Source organism: Struthio camelus, chromosome Z (genome assembly GCF_040807025.1).
Source record: "Struthio camelus isolate bStrCam1 chromosome Z, bStrCam1.hap1, whole genome shotgun sequence".
Classification (NCBI taxonomy): Eukaryota; Metazoa; Chordata; class Aves; order Struthioniformes; family Struthionidae; genus Struthio; species Struthio camelus.
This window is the reverse complement of record NC_090982.1, coordinates 62,218,274-62,232,520: the sequence shown is the minus strand read 5'-3', so window position 1 is coordinate 62,232,520 and position 14,247 is coordinate 62,218,274. Positions and strand designations below refer to the sequence as shown.

Sequence of the window (14,247 nt, the reverse complement as noted above, 5' to 3'; positions counted from 1 at the left end):
AAATCAGGGTTTTAGAGTGGATTAGTGTTACATTTACTGTTTTACAAAAATTGTCAGTTCAAAGTGATAAGATCTTGATTGACACAATGCAAAACAACTGAAACTTACTGAATGACAGTAAGTTTTCTTTGCTTTTAGGAGAACATCTGTCTCCTGGAAAGAAAATGAATTCGGAAGGCATACGCAGTTTAACAATGAGATAACTGTTCGTTTGTGTCTGCAAAGCATAAACCTTTAACTCAAGACTTTAACCTCAAAACTCAAGTTCCTATCAAAAATGGAATTACCCTGAATTACCAAAATCACCAGTATTATTCATAATAATTACTTTGCACCATAACATCCAGGAGACCCTTCACATGGTTCTTCTGCATATTCCTTAAGAGAAACCAGACACCTAAAACAGCTGTGTTTAATTTTTCCCTTAGTTATCTGGTTATCTGTTAAATTTTAGCTAAAGTCTCAAGACTTATGGAATCAGTTAAAAAATACAAAAGGCATTGCCAATGTGTTGTTTCCCATTTAAGAGCTGTTCATGCTTTTTATTGATACAGTAATATTTATCTTTTATTTGTCTGTGATATGATCTGATCCTCCGAATGCTCAACACTTTCACGCAAGCAGTCTTAATTGCTACAAGAAAGAACGAGTAAGAGCGATAAAAGTACATCCTTCCCCATTCCCCAGCAATATGCTGCATACGTTGGGTCTGAAAACCTTTTGAGCCCCGCTGTGAAAGGAAGTAGTGTTAACTTGGGCTTTTCAGGCTTTCTTCAGCAATGTGAAGAACCTGGTTTTGCATAAGGGGTCCTCACATACGAACGTGGGGCAGAAGTATCTTTGCCAACAGGCTGTGCAGCCTGCTTAGAAGGGCATTAAACTGGGAATGATGGAAGAGGGAGAGAATGACCAACAGTTCAGTAAGGAAGTAGCGGATAGGGTTGGCAACCAAAAGGCCTGGAGCGATGTATACAGAAGGGCCCTCTTCATCAACAAAACGGGGCTAAAGTGGAATCATCCGAAGCACATGTAGGTAAACAAGCAAGTGCCTAAGTGGCCTATTATGGGGAAAGCTCTTGTGCCCTTTCTAGGAAGTCAGCATGCCGGGGGGGCCTTTCTGAAGTGCCTGTACACTCATGCACGCAGCATGGCAAAGAAAACGGAGGGATCAGAAGTCTGCATGCGGTTACAGGGCTACAATCTCAGTGGGATCACAGAGACATGGTGTGATAGCTCACACGACGATAGACACAGGCTTTTTAGGAAGGACAGACGATACAAAACTGGGAGGAGTGGCGGATACCCCAGAGGGCTGTGCTGCCATTCAGAGGGACCTCGACAGGCTGGAGAGATGGGCAGGAAGGAACTTCAAGAAGTTCAACAAAGGGAAGTGTGAAGTCCGGCACCTGAGGAGGAATAACTCCATCCACCAGTACAGGCTGGGGGCCAACCAGTTGGAGAGCAGCTTTGCAGAGAAGAACCTGGGGCTCCTTGTGGACACCAACTTGAACACGGGCCGGCAATGCATCCCTGAGGCAAAGAATACCAACAGCATCCTGGGCTACGTGAGGAAGACTGTTGCCAGCAGGCTGAGGGAAGTGATTCTTCCACTTTACTCAGCCCTGCTGAGGCCTCACTTGGAGTACTCTTCCGAGTTCTCTGATACAAGAAAGACATTGAGCTACTGGAGTGAGTCCAGCGAAGGGCCACGAAGATGATTTAAGGGGCTGGAGAATCTCTCTCATATGATGAAAAACTGGGACTGCTTAGCCTGGAGAAAAGGCCCAGAGAGGGTCTTAGGAATGTTTGTAAGTATCTGAAGGGAGGGTGTAAAGAGGATGAGGCCAGATTCTTATCAGTGGTGCCCAGTGACAGGATGAGAGGCAGTGGACACAAGCTGAAACACAGAAAATTCCATTTGAACATAAGAAAACACTTATTTACTGTGAGAATGCTTGAACTTTGGAACAGGTTGCCCAGAGAGGTTGTGGAGTCTCCACCCTTGCAGATATTCAAAACCTGACTGGACACAGTCCTAGGCAACCTGCTCTAGCTGACCTGGCTTGAGCAGCAGGTGGGTTGGACCAGGTGATGTCCAGAGGTCCCTGCCAAACCTAACTATTGTGTGATTCTGCGAACCATCAGGCAACGTACAGGCCAATTTTCCCCATGCTCCAGAACATAACTCAAGAACAAGTTATAAGGAATTAAGAACAGAAATAAATTCCCCTAAAAAGTAACACCATCTTCTGATAATAGTTAATACAGAAAAATATTAGATTATTAGGACATGTTTTAAAACATGCATTTATTTGTTCTAGCCAAGTCAGGATATTAGAAAATCTCTAGACCTGTCATTGATGTATTCTCCATTGCTGTGAATCTGATTTTCCAACGTGAAGTTGAAGACAAAATGTGAAACCTCCTCATTCTGAAAATGTTTCACTCGGGATGCATACTCATCTGACTGCAGATGTTTAATGACATCAGGAAACCAGACAGACAAGCCGTAGTAGCTGTGAAAAACAGAAAACATTCAGTCACAAATCTCACGAGTTCAGAAATCTGTGCAAGGTGAGAAAGAGCAGCTTTCTCAACCATTTACTTGATGCAGTAGTTGAATCTGCCATCATGTGTTCCAAATATCATGCGTAAAGAATAGATCAAGACTGGAATTCACTTCTGCATGAAACCAATGTCTCAGGGCCCTGAGAGTACTAACAGCTCTCACTACCCCTGCCTGGCCTCGCCCAGGGCCTCTCTACATCCTGCGCAAGGCCCAGAACCCCATTTCAGTCCAACACTGGGCCTCCCCAGTGACGTCGCAGCGGTGCCGGGCTCCAGCCCCACCCAGTCACGAGTCGCACTGATCCCGATCCCAACCCATGGGTGACCGCCTGGCCTTGGCCCATCCCTGTCCCCACAGAGGTGCCCAGTGCTGACCTGCCCCCAGTTGTCCCTGGCTGCCCTGCTCCCTCATGGGGCAGTAGGACAGGCCCTGGCAGCGAGGCCTGGCCCTGCTGCTCCGGGGACGCCTCGCTGCTGCTAGCCCCTGTGGCACCCTGACACAAAGAATGCAGTTTTGCATAGATTGGAGACAGTAAGAGATATGAAGAAAAAAATCTTTTCTAGCATCTGTCATAGGAGTTCATGGTCTGATCACTGATGCCTTGTCTTTGGACTAAAACAAGGAACAGAGCTCTGTTAACAAAGTGGGCTAGGACATACTACACAATGTTCTCTAGAGTAAGGAAGTTGGGCAGAGGAAGTGGATTATTTTTGAAGTGGGAGACTGTAGGAGAACTGTGAAGACTGTCACGGAAGAAACCCTATAACGGAGAAGAGGCAGTGTGTTTTATGAAGGGGCTACATAGCGTGATTGCCTTTAGATACAAACAGGTAAGCTACAGCAGCATCTCTCTCCAATGACACCGCAGCATCTCTCTCCAATGACACCAGTGAGTTTTGGAACAATGGGTAACAATACCAAGGACTTCTTCCAAATACTGCATAAACCAAGTCTAGCCTGAAGACTCCTGTTTTAAAATAGGTACTTTTAAAAAAGTTAAAGCAAGTAGAGCACCTAGCACACTGACACAGGCAGTTCTTCTATATTTGCTGATTGCCTACATGAAAATGTTCAAAGATCCTAACCTACAGAAGATGCCAATTGTCTTAAGCCATATATTTTTAATGAATCAGGCTTGCAACCAAAAACAGACTAGCCAATAAATATAACATTTTGTGGGAAGATAATTGAATAAAACCTTTCCAAAGAAAAAAGATAATCATACTGACAAAGATTTGCATGCAGATGATTCCTCTGTCTGCCAAGTTTACCAAAAATTGTTTAGGATCTCAAGCATTCTTACCCAAAAGACAGGGTGAACCATACAGCTGTAAGTTTGATCGTATTATCCTTCACCGGGTAGTTGAAACACCTTGTAAATGTCAACCAAATCTGTAAATCGTTAGGAAATACATTTATTTTAAAAATATTCTGAACAATTCTGTTAAATGACAGAAGCTTTTGGATTCCGATTTTCTTGCTTCTACAGGGTATCAGAGAGAATAGATTAGCTCTTTGATACTGAAGTCATACTGTACTTATGATATAAGTAAACTAACCTCTGGCTATAACCAGATCGTGCTTGTTCTGTGTCTTCGTGGCCTCTTTTCACTTTGTCTGTTAATTTACCTCCACAGACTACTTCAAACTTTCCTGATACCTAGGCATCTTCAATTCACTATCACAAATAAACCTGACAAGGATCCTCTCAGAAATGTTTCCTTCTCAGCTCCCAGTATTATACTGCTTAAACGTGCTATACTCCATAGCTATACTCCAAGTTTAAACGTGCTATACTCCATAATTCAATAGGGGCACACAAATCAGTGTTCCATTTGTCAGAACCTATCACGGCTAGAAACTGGTTCTTTAACTATGTGAGGAAAAGCTGAGACTATCCCCAGGCCAGAATTTCCACAGCAGAGTTGACTGAGAATGGTGTTTTCCTCTCTCTCTCTCTCAAGGTCATCTCCTGCTTTTGGAGAAAAGAGGCAATCTGTCCTAAGAGTTTTTAGCATGTATCATGTACCAAGGAAGACTCTATAACCCAGGCGCTAGTCCAGTGAAATAACAAAGATGTGAGACAACAAAGCTGCAACGTCTTAAGAGTTGTTTTAGTAACAAAGCCAAATCATAACATTTCAATTTTCATCTACTCCATGTTTGGACAAATAACTTTAAATGTAGACAATTTCTGGATTTTTTTCTTAGTGAAAACCTAGTTTTTCAAGCAAAATAATTTTGTTTGGAAATACGTGACAAGCCCTAGTTTACAACACTTCCGCTTAGCTCTGGAAAGCTTTAAGATCTCAGATTTTTCAGAGCTGTGGAGAGCTATTTTTGGACATTTTTGTGTTTTTTTTTTTATTAATAAGACTTTTCTCAGTTTTCATTACAAGGTTTAGATTTATTGTGTAATTTTGCCTTTTTTTTTAAAAAAGAAGGGACAGTCACAGTGAGCTTATATTAATGAAGTAGTTCTGAAGTTGTTTTCTGGTAAAACATTTGACACGTACTAAAAATACGTGCAGATACAATGCCTTATAAAAGTTTTACTGACATCATCTACATAATTTATTCATGGCTTTACTGTTTGTTAAGTAATGTGGCCACTGCAACCTCCTGCTGATAATTCTTTACATCATCATCTTTACCTCATCATACCTCGCCACCTCCTTCCATAGGTATATATTAATATGCATTCCCAACACATATTATATCATGGTGCTTGGGCATATGCCTATATAACTAATAGCCATCACTTGTGTAAGGGCTGATGCAGCATTTTCCTCCTCAGAAGTTGGAAACAGCATTTCTGCGATTCACATATACCTCTCCTGGGTCATGAAAGGAGAATCTTACGATGGTTCCCTAATTCCCCATAGCATTGCAGCTGTCACCAGTAAAGAGCTTGGTCAGTCAAGCCATTTCTGAACACTAACTAAAAAAATGATAAATACAGAACTAACAGAGATGTTACTTACACCATACAGCTCTGTGCGAATTCTAACAAAACACCTCCTGTACCACGTTCCTGTATCACTCTCAATTTCTATGAGCTCATCTATCTGCTTTGGAGTTTTGATTCTGTTAACCTAGAAATAAAAACAGAACAGCAAATATTTGCATTTTCTTGAGGCATTAACTGCACATCAAGGAATTCTAGAATGTTTAATAGATCCCACAAACTAAGACTCTGTTCTTATTTCTTGTGGTGGTAGACTGGGAAGTCGCCTTGCCTATTTGATATTGATTTTAACTATCCTTTTCAAAGAGGAGAGAAAAAGTTAGCTGATATGGTCTGGAACCATGTGTATTATAACTGTTACGAAGAATTTCCTACTTCACCCCAAATGAAATGAGATAAACATATATCTAGGAAAAATGCAGAACCATCAGTGACAGAGAATGCAATGCTGTCTAAAGTGCTAATTTTCACTTGCAATCTCCTGTGTTGCAGAACGAGAATGTATTTTATCATCTTTTCAACCATGTCAAGACCTGACAAACTTACATCAGAGAGCGGTTTTGGTTTTGGCCCTTGTTCTGGTCACAGATCATAGCAGTATCACAAAATGCAGTGCATTCAGCTAGACTTTATTTAAACAGAAGACAAATGGAAAGTGAATGTAAAGAAAATAAATAAAATAATAAAATGGGGAAGGGGATTGACATATTAAGAGGAGCAGAGCAGCAGATTAGGTGTTCAATTTTGGCTGGAATTTCTAAAGGTAGTAATGTCTCCTGTTTCCCCTAACAGAATGAGGACACCACCACCCAGAGAAGTATCACAGCGGGTTCTAGGGCACCAAGGAATTGCAGTCTTGATCGTATACCGCTAGTTTTCAGTCTACCACTCCCATAGATACACATTGTTCAAGGACTGGTGGCCTCAACTCATGAACAAAAACAGCAAAGGGTTTTAACTTTCACTTCTAGAATACTGTAGCTCACTGTCTTGCCAAACCATGACTATACCAAAAGCCTGTACCCTTCTCATCATACCTCTTCCAATAGCAACAATCCTGCCTGCATCATTCATTTGGTTTTCAGCTTTTCTTAAAGTGCTTTTATAGAGCATTTTATACAAAAGACTGAACCGAGTCATCCATGATTATTTAAGACATAGGAACATCCTCACATACTCTCTTGCTGCCCCTCATGGCAGAAATGACATGCCTTTTTGAATCACATCATATAAGCAAACGTAACTCTTGTAAGCTGAGATGCAGCCTTTTTGTTGTCCTGGACACCTGACTTGTTTGGCGCTGGGAAGGCTAGGGGGAATCATATACCTAGGGACACTGCACATTATTTAGGGACAAAAAGCCGACAACCTTCATGGTCATTTAACATAAGAAAAGCCCTGTTGAATCAGGCAGTGGTCCATCTGTCCCAGTGTAAATTCAGCTTCCAGTATATAAAATATGAGAGAAAAAAAATGATAAAGATCACTTATTTCAGTGAAACACAAACTTCACTGTACTAGCTAGAAATACGAAATTCCTTAAATTAAAGGAAAACTAAAGAGACGTTGCAAAAAAAAAAGTCTGCAGAAAAAAGATCAATTAATCCCTGACAATGAAAGAGCAAAGAGAATCAAAGAAAGCATACTAAAACTAAGCAATAATAAAGAGATAAAAAGTTACATCAGCAGCAGAATTAGAAAACATACTAACAAAGTATCATTATCTCTTTGACCAAACTAGTGACACAAATTGGAGGAAAGTATTAACACATTTATAAGTCATATAATGATACTGGATGAAGCAAGGGAGCTTAGGAATAAATTACTGAGACAAAGCATCACAATACCCAGAGCTAATTTAAATTTTTAAAAATAGAGTCGAAAAGGACATCCCAAGCAAATTACACAGAAGTCCTTTGCACTGTGGGTCTAATAAGTGCTAATATTGTCCAAGAGGAGACAATGATAAGTAATCATTTTCTAATCATACTAACATAAGCTTACATTAGGAACCACAATCAATGTGCAACCTTGACAAACAGTATAGTATTTCTTATCCCTTGACTTTTTGATATCCAGATCTGAGTTTTCCCAATGCTCTTGGCAGAAACTGGCAAAAATCCCAAACTGCTGATGTTTTTTCCCTTATTTATGCAATGAGAAAACTGTATGAAAGGTCGACAAATTAACTAAAATAGTTATAAATAAAATATTGAGTTTAACGTGGGTCAGTGTTACAGTTAAACAACTGTAGAGAGTAAGACTTGTTAGATCACAAGAATCAGAGATACACATACACACAGCGCACATGCTCTGTTTTCGTCTCTGTGCCCAGTTTAGGATGTGACCATGTCAAACTGATGTGAGACTGCCTTGAATAGTTGATCCTTCCCACCATCTTCTGTGCCTCCTCTCTTTTCCCAGCACATTCCTATTTTCCTCTTTGTGCCTAAACTAACCCTGTAGGTGGACAGGGTTGGTGCTATGGCTGACTGTGCAGTGAATCAATGAGCATCAACTCTGGCAGAATTAAAACAAAAACCAACCGGGAGCATGAACTCTCCTTTTGAAAGCAGCTCAGGCCAGCATAAGCCAATTGGGAAATTACACCCTAATATACTGTTAGCCAAATCCCTTTACCCATAAATATCAGAAAATAAAATAATGTTAGGTTAAATGGTATTAGGGGTATTCCACTGGTATATAAATAATGGAGGTCAACTGTGATAGATACGCTAACCTGAATTCAAGCTGAATACAGTAGTTTTAAGCTTCTTTTTGAAATAAATTATATGCAGGTAATGGAAACTACATGTACGGCAATAAATTGCAAGTCTTAATGGACTAAAGTCACACAGTCAGATAGTCATTCCTTGAAACTACCGCAAATGCAGAACCTTTAAGAGGATTTCTTAATTGAGTTATATCTGCATTAGAGCAAGAAGCAAGCCTCTAGAAGGGAAAAAAAATCCTACTCATAGACACTCCTGCAGAGTGCCAGCGTTCTCACCACATATGAAAGGCTGGAAAGGCAGACTGGATTTCTGAGCAAGAAAATGCCTGCTGCTGTTTGGTCCAACTGCGTTCAGGGAAACAAAATTGTGTATATTATTCATAGATATAGATAATCTTCACGGATAAAGAAGACTATATTAAAAAAAAAAAGCCCCACATCTGAACTGTTAATTTTTCCTCCAAATAGAAACAATCCAGCAATATTTCAAATACAAGCATTATCCTTAGAGCTTGAAGTCAACAAACAACAAGAAAGAGTCAAGTTTCCAACATATTTTGAGAAATATAAATGTCTGAAAGATTAATATTGAACAGAAGTGGGAATAAAGTTTTAAAAAGAACTGTATTAGCTAATGAAAATGAAAAATCATTTGAGAAGATTTAAAGGAACAAGAGCCACCTAGTTTGGATTTCTACTATGTGCTTACTGTTATTATTAAAGTTGAAGCAAACTTAATAAAAGAGCACAGCTGGAGTCTACTGATTATCTCAGAAAAACAGAGAATATTTAGGGTACAAATGCCTTTTTTTCTCTTTAGTACATAGAATGATAATATTGATTGCTTAAGCACTGAAGACCTCGCCAATCGGCAAGCTGGGTGATGCTCTAAGAGATCAGCTTTAAGAGTAATACTCACTGTGAAAACTTTTTCAGGATGTCCACGAGCACGCATGTTTGTGTCATGGATTTGCTTGAGTATCATCCAGGCTTCATCATGTTTTCCAACCTAAACATTTGATCAAAGCATTTAAACGAAATACATATTCAGATTAAGATATCTGCTATAGTCATTGAACAATCTTAATGCCTGTTATAATGATGTTATAATATAAACACATAAATAACTTTGATTGGAATCAAAAAACAGTTTTGAAAGTAATACCTCCAGCAAGAACCGAGGACTTTCTGGCATGAAGGTGAGGGCTACCACAGAAGAGACACAGGGCAGAGCACAGACAATCACAAATACTCGCCAGCTGTGGAACTGATAGGCAGAGCCCATGCTGAAACTCCATCCTATGAAAGAGGAAATTCACAAAATGTAGAGAAACAAGGATTACTGTATATGGGTGCCTGCAGCTTCTTCAAAATGGGAAACAAATCTGTATCTAGAGCTTGGTTCATCTTTATATTTCCATATTCCACAAATATTCCTAGATTATTAATTTTGCATGTGACTAGTCATGCTGGAAAATGTTCAGATAAGGCAGGACGGGAGACTTCCATAAACATAGATTAAGAAGTCTCTTTCAAGCCTCTTAGCAAATCTGTATGAAGGTAGTTACATATACCAAATAGGAATACCATTGCAATCTTCACACGTACGATTTTATACGTAAAAAAGCAATAGCTTTGTATGAACACTGGAAGAAGGAAGAATTAAATTAAAAATATACGCTCATACAACACATTTTATGGAATTTTATGTGCTCTAGGAATGCTGCATCTGACAGAGCCTGTGTACCGCTAAAGGAAAGGGTTTTTTCAAAAAAACAATCCCCAAAACTATCTATTATTTTTCACCAATAAACACTCTGACAAAATCGAAGTCTAATTGACGTCTCCAAGTCCTCCTCTTAGTCAGAAGCTATTTAAACAACTAATGAATATTGGGTTTTGAACTCTTACAGTAAATGGCTAGCAATAAATAAGAAAGGAAGAATCAGTAAAAACATGAGAAAAGCATTCGTACAAAAGTACAGTGTATAGTCAAGTCTACAGTACCATGCTTTCAGATGTCTAGAAACAGAAACACTAAAAACACAGTAAATTATTCATTATAAACTGAATGCTCTTTGATCTTCTTCAAACAAGCAGGCACCTTATAATTCAGCATTAAAGCACTAGGATATCATTCACATCTGAGTTAATTTTCTTTCAATTTTTTCTTTTGGTCAAAATATTTCTGAAGTAGTGTTTCTATTCCATTACAAGTATGTATGGTGGAGGCCAATGGTTCTTTTAGGTATTGATGATTAGTATTTTGGACTTTTGAGAGTAGTTTTCATTGCAGCATTTCCTGTGTCATTTTTATATAATTGAATTATACAAGAATAAAAATTATGCATACACAAGATTACAGAGTATAAGTGGAATTTTAAGGATTGCACTTGTGTTCTAATTACTATCATTAACTTTTTCTACAAAGAGCTAATTTCAATAATCTTAATGAAATAAGAGACTCTCAGAACGTAACAAAATGCAGTATACAAAGCATTTACATGGCCTAACTTCTGTTTCCATCTCGTTTCAGAGCACTATACAACGCCCTGAAATCTGTGAAAAGCAAACTGAAAAGACTCCGGTAACCAGATGTACAAAAAAATTCAGTATTTAAGCTTCTATCCAAGATTGGCAACCTGATGTAGTGAGAGAATTTAGGATGATATAAAGAGATTAAGGAAAAACAACAGAAAAAAACCTCTTCTTTCAAAAACTGATCTTGAAATACCTCTGAGCGCTGACTAACAACAAGAAGTAGAAGCCATTTTTAAGACACATTGAGAAGAAAACAAAAGAAAATACTGGAAAGCTTGTATGCGAAACTGCAGGGCTGCTAGTTCAGCTTTTTAATAAAACATCTGATTGGGTGGTGTATTATGACTGGACTACAGCAATAACAGGATGTTACAAATCCACAGAATTTCTCCTCTGGATGAGGAAAAATGACTTGGCTAACTAACTGGTCTGTTAGTCTGGCTTCAATACAGTCAAATCCTATAAGTAAAATTTTGAAGCAAAATTTATTAAAAGTGGAGTAGAATATAAAAATAACAATAAACATAGAAGCAGCTACTGGAAGAAAATGAAATACTGACTAATGAAAGAGCTGATGCCAGATTCATCTGAGATCTTTCTCTGATAACTGATTTTTCTAGACAAAAGATATGGTAAATTTAATTTGTCCGGATGTCAGCAAACAACTGGCACCACATGGCACCAAATGGGCTATTAAATAGTTCTTTAAAGGAGGTGTTCATCTGTTAAATAGTGTATTTTGGAATTTAAAGATCTCCTGCTGTGGATCATGATTACATTCTTAGAAAAAAATCCTTTCTCATACTGTATTTGCGTGTTATAATATGAAGACCACAGTAATGTATTCTTCAGTCATGCATTCTTCTGTATATTCTATAGATAGGTTATAATATGAAGAATATAGAATATAAATTTTTGCTCTTTATCAAAAACTCTGTGAAACACTGCAGACTTGAGACTCATTTTCTGATCTCCCGCATACCTTTTATATTTCAGAAATGATATCAGCTTGCTTTCCAGCACCATTTAGCCCTTCTGCCTTTACCCCAGGAAGAACGAGGCAAAACCAATGACAATATCTGCAATGATCTTGGAGTGCTATGCTACTTTTTTAAACATAAGGCTCAAGCTAACCATACTTTCCCCTTCCAACAAAGAGGGGAAAAGTTCCCTCCAACAAAAAGAAGCTATCTAAAATTTCATGTTAGATTTTATCCCAAAATAGAAGTTTGACCAAATATTTAAGGGAAAAAGAAAAACAAGAAAGGATGTGAAAGTGTATTAAAAATTTATTTTTACTGACTTGTAAAAATTGTGACTTTTAACCTCACTGAAATATGGGCATACTTTCATCTAATTTGGGAAGGGAAGGAAGTAAAGAAGGAAAGATTTAATATGAGTTAACAAAGTGATTAGAAGACATACCTGTTTTAGGCACTGCGAACATATTTTATCATAATCACTCTATTCCTCATCATATATTTTAAATTACAGTACAAAATCCTCTAATATAGAACTCACAGAATGATTTGGTTTTGGTTGAGTCTGTTTGCAGTCAGATCAGGGAGCTGCGCTGCCGCACTGCGCAGCCATGCAGTGGCTGGTGCCACCAGCTTGCGAGGGCGGGTTGCGTCTTCCAGACCAACACCACCAAGGTCCTGGTCCTGATGTCATTAGGAACTGTCTCAGCAGTACCCACAGCAAGCAGCACATTTCCACAATCTGCCTTTTACCGCTCTGATTTGGGTTTTATAAGATCTAACTCCACAAACAGTACTTCTGCTGTAAAATTAAATTACCCTGGCTTCATACCTGTTACAAAACAGCGGCAGAACCTTGTGCTGTGTAGCCTGTGTAGCCAATCCTGGAAAACCCTGGAAATAACTTACTTATTAAGGTGTGATTTATTAAGGTAAGTGAGGCATACTACATTTAATTAAACACAATGACTGTACCATTCAGCCTGCTGTCATCCTGACAACCTGCAAAATACTTTTTTTCCGTATGTCTCCTCAAAATATCTGAGGGCTTGTCAAGTGAAAGGTGCATTACAGTTTTTACTGCTCTTACTGCACTTTTTTCCCCTTTGTATTGTATTAGCTGCTGCAATTTATCCCGTGATTTAATATATCTGCTGAATTAATGATGATTGTGAATACCAGAATTGTAAGAAGAAACTGGTAGAAAAAAACCCAGCTGCAACAAGGCTCCCTCTAGCCTGCTCTTCTATCTGTTCCAGCACCATACAATAGAGAGCAAAACAAATGTTTTATTAAATGCAGAGCAAGTTTAGATTTGTTCTTACATTTAACATCTCACACTTTCCTAGGTCATGAGCTAATCTAGAAAACGGAGCCATTAGACTAGTTCTGAATTTAGCTCTCAAAGTGGCTTTCAGTCCCATTGTCTGTACATCTTGAAAGCAAATGGAAGCAGGCTCTTGGCTGTAACTCAGTTTGCATCTCCCCTCCTTGATTTATGATACAACAGCAAAGAGACAGACGCTCTCCTCAGTTGCATTCGGAGCCCTGCACAGCAAGTGCCAAACCTCACCCTTGCTCGGGGACGCGCTGTATTCCACTGTCATTAATCCCGAAATCAGCGGCGGGTTCCAAGGCTTTCTGAATTGTCAAAGCACTTGGCCCAAATGCAGCTTGGGAGCAATTTGCTGTAGAGCAACAGAAAATCTGCAGTGCCTGAGTCTGAAGTCCCTGCAGCAGCCTCCTTGCTGAATATCACCTCCTCACTTTACTGATTACTAGAAAAGACCAAGTGAGTCACAGACATGGCAATTACTGATTACAGAACCACAGCAGCGTGCAGTAGAGCAACAGCAAAACGTACCAAGGTGCTAATCTACATATAATCACTGACTTATACGTTGAATTCAATGTCAGCAAAACCTTTTTTCCTCTAGCACTGCATTTCATCTACTGCAGAGTATTAATAAACTCAAAGGATATTTTAAACATGCTCTTGCTCCAAAGGAAAAAAGAGAACATTTCTGTCATAGACATCCTGGATTAATGTAGGTGTAAATCTGCCCTTATTATGCTGAATTTTATAAACATATGTTAACTGAGAAACAACAGCTATCTTCAGGGACAAGTATCGTCTTTCATAGTGATTAGGTGACCACAAAGTCTACCTAAGGACAGGAGACTAAAGAGGATGGCTTGCTTAACTTTTCAAAATGAAGGCCAAAGGGGAACACGATTGCTCTCTGCAAATGCATATGGGTTACACTAAAGTGCAAACTGAGTAATGAAAACACAGGCGCATACTGACCCCAAATAAATACAGGCTGGAAAAGGGATGGTTTCCAACCACCAGAGGAATAAAGCTCTGGATTACCTTTTTAAGAGAGTTCTGTGGGGAAAGAAAGCCTGACTGAATTTAAGAGGCAGCCTACAAAAACGCTTTATGGTATGGTTA

General features: G+C 39.0%; 1 protein-coding gene across 2 annotated transcripts in view; it reads right to left on the bottom strand.

Annotated features, from left to right (window-relative positions):
- The window catches only part of LOC104152945 (synaptic vesicle glycoprotein 2C), a 182,045-nt gene that overhangs the window by 18,196 nt on the left and 149,602 nt on the right, over positions 1-14,247 (bottom strand). For both annotated transcript variants that reach the window (XM_068927675.1, XM_068927674.1), the window contains exons 5-9: positions 9,437-9,570; positions 9,191-9,280; positions 5,554-5,664; positions 3,873-3,961; positions 2,352-2,516 (exon numbers count right to left, since the gene is read on the bottom strand). In XM_068927675.1, coding sequence (XP_068783776.1) covers positions 2,352-2,516; positions 3,873-3,961; positions 5,554-5,664; positions 9,191-9,280; positions 9,437-9,570 — 589 coding nt within the window. The remainder of the gene's footprint in view (positions 1-2,351; positions 2,517-3,872; positions 3,962-5,553; positions 5,665-9,190; positions 9,281-9,436; positions 9,571-14,247) is intronic.